General features: G+C 48.3%; 1 protein-coding gene across 1 annotated transcript; it reads right to left on the bottom strand.

Moving 5' to 3' along the window:
• Positions 1-2,774: 2,774 nt before the first annotated feature.
• LOC137362348 (probable G-protein coupled receptor 139) lies at positions 2,775-6,153 on the bottom strand. The gene is made up of 2 exons (XM_068026759.1): positions 6,027-6,153; positions 2,775-3,676 (listed from the first exon to the last, which is right to left on the bottom strand). The coding sequence occupies exons 1-2, from the start codon at positions 6,151-6,153 to the stop codon at positions 2,775-2,777; spliced, it is 1,029 nt and encodes a 342-aa protein (XP_067882860.1).
• Between the last annotated feature and the right edge of the window lie 1,458 nt (positions 6,154-7,611).

Raw genomic sequence — 7,611 nt, 5'->3', positions numbered from 1 at the left:
CCCCACCCCCGCTTTACTTGCTTATGACCATTTACATTTCTAACATTTGCTCGTTCTGAAGAAGGGTCACTGACCTGAAACGTTAACTCTGCTTATTTCTCCACAGATGCTGCCAGACCGGCAGAGTATTTCCAGCATTTCTTGCTGTTATTTCAGATTTCCAGCATCCGCAGTATTTTGCTTTTATTATTATGACCAGGAGATCTGTTTTATTGATTTGATATCTTTAACTCCAAGTCCTTGTCGGGAATATTACTGCAATTTTCAAATATCTGATTCCACTCACAGAGACTGGGGAATTAACCAGTGACACCGGTCAATTCCACAGACAGCTCATACTAAATATTAAACCCAGTATGTTCCATCTGTCGTTCCCTTTCTCCATGTCTGCACCGGATTTTCTTGCGGTTTCAGAAACCTGATGTCAGGACCACATAGAAGGACCTGAGCCTGCTCTTCCCAGCAATGAGATTGATGGAACAACATGCCCGGTACATAGCTTCCTAAATTTCTGCTCTGAGCTCGCTGTCCAATAAAGGGCACAGAGCATGTTCCCGCTGCTCTTAGGTCAGAAGGCAAGCAGCTCTGGTGCCTCCACAGCCCCACTTTGAGAAGTGGACGCTGCTGAGGCAGACAGTGGCCCGAAAGGGCTGAGAATCACTCTTCATCTCCACCTCCCTGTAATTCTCTCTTGCACTCTGTCTGTCTGACCGATCCACACACAATCTGTCTGTTTGTCTCTCCCAATCCCTGTCACGATCTGTCTGTCCCTATCTCTCAGTATCCTACTCCGCTCTCACTCTGTTGCTGTTTCTTTCCCTCTGCCTCTCATTTTTATTTGTTTCGAGATGCAGCACTGAGACAGGCCCTTTGGTGCACTGAGCCTGTGCAGACCAGCAACCACCCATTTATACTGACCCTGCAGTAATCTCACATTTCCTACCGACACGAGGAGCAATTTAAGTTGGCCAATTTTTAAATCAACCTGCAAGTCCTTCGCTGTGGGAGGAAACCGGAGCACCTGGCGAAAGCCCACGGGGTCACAGGCAGAACTTGCGAACAGAGAGTACCGAGAATCGAACGCGGGTTCATGGAGCTATGAGGCTGCAGTGCTAACCACTGCAGCACTGTGCCAGCACTCCGTTTCCCTTTATCTCTCACACTTCATGTCTGTCTCTCACTTTCTGCCACTCCCTTTCTCAGTCCCGCAATCCCATCTCTTTCTCTATCACTCCTTGCCTGTCTCTCACACTCAATCTCTCTACTCCATGTCTCCCCTTCTCACGCCTGGTCCCGCTCTGTCTCGTTCCCTCACTCCTGTCACTCTTTTTGTCATTCACTCTCTCTCTGTCTCACTCTCTCTCATATTCCACCACCTCTAACTCCCTGTTTACCTACATTTCTCTACACTCCCTCTCTCCCTGTCTCTCATTCAAAAACCCTGTCTCTGTCTCCCATTCCCAGTCACTATCTCACTCCATGTCCCCAACTACCTCAGTCCCTGTCTGTCTCACTCTCTAGCCTTGTCCCTGTTTTCTCTCTCTTTCTCTGTCTCTCATGCCTTGCCTGACACACACACACACACACACACACACACACACACACACACACACACACACACACACACACACACACACACACACACACACACACACACACACCCTGTCGCTCTCTCCAGCTCACAAACTGCGTGTCCGTATCTCTCATACTAAATCGCTGACTGTCTCTCATGCACCCTTCCTGTCTGCATCTCAAATACACTCCTTGTCTGCCTTACTTATGCAGACTTCCTCCCTTTCGGTCTCACAGGCAATCCCTGCATGTCCCACACTCCATGCCTGTCTCGCTCATGAACATGACCTGGCTGTTTTCTCAAACACACAGCGTGTCTGTCTCTCTCTCTCACTCACCCTTTCAGCCTCAGTCACACATATTCCTTGCCTACATCTCTCACACGCACTGTCTGTCTCTCACGCACGGCCTGACTGCCTCTATCACACACACACGCCCCCTCTGTCTCTCTCACATACAATGCATGTCTGCCTCTCTTTCAATTACTGCCTGTCTGCATCTGCCACACACACACCCTGTCTGTCTCTCACACACACTCTCTGTCTGTCTTTCTCACACATACTGCCTCACAGTCTCTCTCTCACACACAAAACCTGTCAGTCTCTCTCACACACACTGTACCTCACTCTCATACGCACAGTCCCTCTCTGTCTCTCCCACACTCTCACTATAAATCTCTCACGCACTCCCTGCTTGTTTTCCTCTCTCACACACTTCTTACCTGTCTCTCTCACACATTCCCTGTCTGTCTCTGTCTCTCAGACACACTCCCTGCCTTTCTCTCTCTCTCACACACAGACACGCTCTCTGTCTGTCTCCCTCACCTAGTCTCCCTGTCTGTCTCTCTCACACTACTCCCTGTCTGTCTCCCTCTCTCTCACACACACACCCTGTCTTTCTCCTTCAAACTCACTTCCTGTCTCTTTATTTCTCACGCACTCCCTGACTGTCTCACTCTCCTACACTCCCTGTCTATCTCTCTGACATACACACCTTGTCTTTCTCCCTCACACTCCATCTCTGTCTGTCTCTCTCACACACATTCCCGAACGGTCTCTCTCCCAAACTCTCTGTCTGTCTCTTTCGCACACGCTCCTTGTCTGTCTCTCTCTCACCCACTCCCTGCTTGATTCTCTCTCACACACACCCTGCATTTCTCTCTCGCACCGACAACGGGTCTGTCTCTATCTCACGCACACATCTCAACATTGAATGAATTTAAAAATTGGAGTAAAGGGATATTTCAGCACATTCTTCAACTGCACTCTGAACTGAGTCTGGGTCACGGCATAAATTGCAGTGTTTGTGCAGCAGCTCAGCAGCTGTAGCATAAAACCCAATTCCCGCAGAAACTCGGGTAGAAATACAGAGTGATAGCCCAAATACCACATCCGGCTCCATATCGAAAACACCATTAACACTGCCCATAACAGAATGAAATTTGCCGAGATAATTAACAGCAAAATGATGGATTTTCTTCGGCTATCCATCTCCGGGTCTTTGCATCTGTCCCCACTGCTATGATCCCGGAGTCTCCTGCGACCTCTGCTGCTCACTAAAATGTGTCTGACGGTGAGAGCATTGAGCAGTACAATCACCATAAATGGGACAAACGGTGTTAGAATGTAATGGAGGAACTCGATTGCTCCCCAGACAGGAGAATTTTGAGCATCCTCTGCTGCATCACAAAACCATGGGATGTTCCACAGCAAATACCGACCTGTGAACATAAAATACCAGAAGATGTTCTTTAAACAGCTCAGCACAATCACTGTTCCCAGAACCACAGCCGCCGTTTTCTCACTGCAATATTTACTTTTCAGCTTCTGGCAACAAATGGCCACAAATCGATCAAAGGTGAAAGTGACGGTGAACCAGACAGAACAGTCTGTGGCTGTGTAAAGCAGGATAGCGTGGACATTACACACGGGGATGGACAACAGGAAATGAAACTGTTCCGGATAAAGAATGGGAATGTGTCTCAATATCAGGTCCAGGATAATGACCAGGAGATCCGCCACTGCCATGGCTACCAGGTAGCGAGTGACACATTTGGAGAGCCCGCATTTTCCCCGAGATAAGATCCCAATCGTCAGCAAGTTAACTGTGAGGAAGGGGAATAAATAGAGAAATTATACATCAGTCTAGGAGCATAGTTGCCAGTTTGATTGAGGACTTATTGAGATTTACAAATATGTTCCTGTATCCAGTGATGTACTGAAATGATGGAAGCTGAAAGATCAAGGGAAGTGTTGTAATAGAAGGCAGGAGAGATTAAATGAAAAGAGGATGATACTGACATGTTAAAATCAATGTTAATCATAATCATCCCCCTCCCTCCTTTCCTTGTCTGGTTTAAAATCTGATCCATTGCTAAACTCTCCCAGTTCTGATGACGGGTCATTGACCTGAAACATTAAGTCTGCTTCTCTCTCCACAGGTGCTGCCAGACCTGATGAATGTTTCCAGCATTTTCTGTTTTTTATTTCAGATTTACAACGTCTGCTGCACGTCGCTCTTGAGCAGGAAATTAAATGTTGGACTGACTGAGAGATTCCCCCACCTGTGATAGGCAGCACGGAATTCAATTATTTCAAAGGAATAATTGGGAATGAGTCCACTGAAAAAGCAATGAAACAAATAATCTCAATCGTCACTAAGATAAAAGTAAACAAGGGAAATTATCAGGATATTTTACTCCAGGTTGGGGGTGAAAACAGCAGTTTCAAGGAGTTTAGGATGACAATTGCACATTTGTTGTTGCATTCAGTATGCATCGAATTATTTTCCCAGTGACAGGAATTTCTGCTGGAGACAGGGAGCTGAATTTAGTGGAGCCAGTGGGGTTCCTGACGGCGGGCCTGTCATAGAAATTCAGAGCCTACACACCGTGTGGCTCTTCAGCAATTAACTGCCTGGTGCCGTGGTCCACATCCCTTAAAGGATGGGAATCCCATCTGCCAAAGCTGCTGAACAATCATGGCCAGCTGCTCACTAGTATCGGCAACGCCACTGAGAGCAGTGGAACTGCCAGTATTACATCCTAGACCCATAGTGCCCCAGACCAATAGGTAAGTCTGGCGATGACACCACGCACAGTCAGCTGATCGGTGCCAGTTCCGGTACTACAACGGGTCTGGGACCAGGTCCATTCTTAGAGTCCCAGACCAGAAGTAAATCAAGTGTTGCAGCAGGGGATAGTCAGGTAGCAGGGACTACTGTTGGTACTATACCACACCTGGGATATTAGCAGCCTTGGAGTCCCAGACCCCAGGTGAGTTGGCTGGAATTGCCAGTGCCAGTATGGTAACCCCTGGAAAGTGGGTGATGGTGCTCGCTTAGTGCGGGGGTATTTCAGGGAGAATCACCTTTGCTGCCAAGGGTCCATCCATGGGCCACAGGTTACCGAAAGGGGAGGCTACAGTTCACAATGTCACAATTTGCAGAAGTCATGAAGCGTGGAAGTATAGTGATGAGCGAGCAAGATAGTAATAGAATTCATGAGTGCATAGACAGGGTGATGGACTGGACAGCAACAATAACCACAACTTGTATTTCTATAGCACCTTTAATGTTGTAAAATGTCCCAAGATGTTTCATAGGCGCATTATGTAACAAAATAAGATACCAAGCTCCATAAGGAGATTGTAGGTAAGATGACAAAAAGCTGGATCAAAGAAATATGCATCAAGGAGTGTTTTAAAGACATAAAGTGAGCAGGAGAGGCGCGGAGATGGTATTCTGGAGCTTAGGGTCCATACAACTGAAGGTGCTACCACCAATGGTGACGATATTAAAATCAGGAATGCACAAGAGGCCAATATAAGATGAACATAGATATGTTAGTGTGTGGTGGGACAGGAGGCGATCACAGCGATATGGGGCTGGATATGTGTAGCAGGCGTGGCTCCTAGCGCCGGGCCAGAAAGGCGGGGTTAACAACACCTCGACCTCTTCGTGCCACCCACCCCCACCTCGCCCCAAAGCGACCCTGCGTTGTTTTTTGTCTAAATGTCTTATGCTAGGATCCAAGTCCCTTTAAAAATGAGGATCCTACCTCCAACAGCTGCTGGCCATTCAGAGAACTGGCAGCTCAGCAGTATCGGCACAAGCACCAGGAGAGGTGGTCACTTTCAGTACTGCAGAGGTCTTGGACACAAGTTCAGTGCTGGAACGTGGACCCAAGGTGAGTGAGGTGGGTTCACCATGGCCAGTCTGGAAGTCTCTGGTGTGGGGGATTGAAGGGGTGGCCATAAAGCCCAGGGGTAGGGGTGTCCTGGGATGTTCTTCTGTGGTCCATAGATTACCCATAGAGGAGGGAGATTCCACCAAGCCAGTAGGAAGGGTCCCGCGTTTTGCAAGGTGCACTCCCCACTTCACAGAGGTACGCACAAACACCCCTCCACCCCCCCCCCCCACATGGCTCGTGAGGTCCCAGAGGTAGCAGGAATTGCCCCTTAGGTGACCACGGAAGGCCCGCAAATGGCCTTTGGGTGGGAAAGTCACCGTCAGCCTATCCCTCTCCCCGGCAAGATCACCTGGCGATGGGGTGACGACAGGTTCTCTGCCCCTACCACCCATCGCGATTCTCTAGTCGACCGCCTCCGACCTCAACTCAACGGGGCCCAAACAATCCAGCCCAGAGAGCGATGAGACAATATCCATTGACAGGCCTGTCAGGCTGTCTGTTGTCACCATCAAGGAATATGGAGGATTCCAATTCCAATGTCGCAGAGGATATGGCTCATGAAGTCTATTCTTTCTGCTGTGGAATTGGTCACTAACTCGAACCCAGCCATGATACAGCGTCTGGTAACCATTGTCTCAAAGAACAAAGAACAAAGATAATTACAGCACAGGAACAGGCCCTTCGGCCCTCCAAGCCTGCGCCGATCCAGATCCTCTCTCTAAACATGTCGCCTATTTTCTAAGGTTCTGTATCTCTTTTCTTCCTGCCCATTCATGTATCTGTCTAGATACATCTTAAAAGACTCCATCGTGCCCGCATCTACCACCTCCGCTGGCAATGCGTTCCAGGTGCCCACCACCCTCTGCGTAAAGAACTTTCCACGCATATCCCCCCTAAACTTTTCCCCTTTCACTTTGAACTCGTGTCCTCTAGTAATTGAAACACCCACTCTGGGAAAAAGCCTCTTGCTATCCACCCTGTCTATACCTCTCATGATTTTGTACACCTCAATCAGGTCCCCCCTCAACCTCCGTCTTTCTAATGAAAATAATCCTAATCTGCTCAACCTCTCTTCATAGCTAGCGCCCTCCATACCAGGCAACATCCTGGTGAACCTCCTCTGCACCCTCTCCAAAGCATCCACATCCTTTTGATAATGTGGCGACCAGAACTGTACGCAGTATTCCAAATGTGGCCGAACCAAAGTCCTATACAACTGTAACATGACCTGCCAACTCTTGTACTCAATGCCCCGTCCGATGAAGGAAAGCATGCCGTATGCCTTCTTGACCACTCTATTTACCTGCGTTGCCACCTTCAGGGAACAGTGGACCTGAACACCCAAATCTCTCTGGACATCAATTTTCCCCAGGACTTTTCCATTTACTGTATAGTTCACTCTTGAATTGGATCTTCCAAAATGCATCACCTCGCATTTGCCCTGATTGAACTCCATCTGCCATTTCTCTGCCCAACTCTCCAATCTATCTATATTCTGCTGTATTCTCTGACAGTCCCCTTCACTATCTGCTACTCCACCAATCTTAGTGTCGTCTGCAAATTTGCTAATCAGTCCACCTATACTTTCCTCCAAATCATTAATGTATATCACAAACAACAGTGGTCCCAGCACGGATCCCTGTGGAACACCACTGGTCACACGTCTCCATTTTGAGAAACTCCCTTCTACTGCTACTCTCTGTCTCCTGTTGCCCAGCCAGTTCTTTATCCATCTAGCTAGTACACCTTGGACCCCAAGCGCCTTCACTTTCTCCATCAGCCTGCCATGGGGAACCTTATCAAACGCCTTACTGAAGTCCATGTATATGACATCGACAGCCCTTCCCTCA

Source organism: Heterodontus francisci, unplaced genomic scaffold (genome assembly GCF_036365525.1).
Source record: "Heterodontus francisci isolate sHetFra1 unplaced genomic scaffold, sHetFra1.hap1 HAP1_SCAFFOLD_236, whole genome shotgun sequence".
Lineage (NCBI taxonomy): Eukaryota > Metazoa > Chordata > Chondrichthyes > Heterodontiformes > Heterodontidae > Heterodontus > Heterodontus francisci.
Note: the sequence above shows the minus strand (reverse complement) of the source record. Positions and strands in the feature narration are given on the sequence as shown.

Coding starts and splice junctions, on each gene's coding strand:
- LOC137362348 (XM_068026759.1), bottom strand. CDS start 6,153: ATGGGTGGTAGGGGCAGAGAACCTGTCGTCACCCCATCGCCAGGTGAT. Junction 3,677..6,026: donor CTTCCGTGGTCACCTAAGGG/GCAATTCCTGCT, acceptor CCTTCCTCACAG/TTAACTTGCTGACGATTGGG.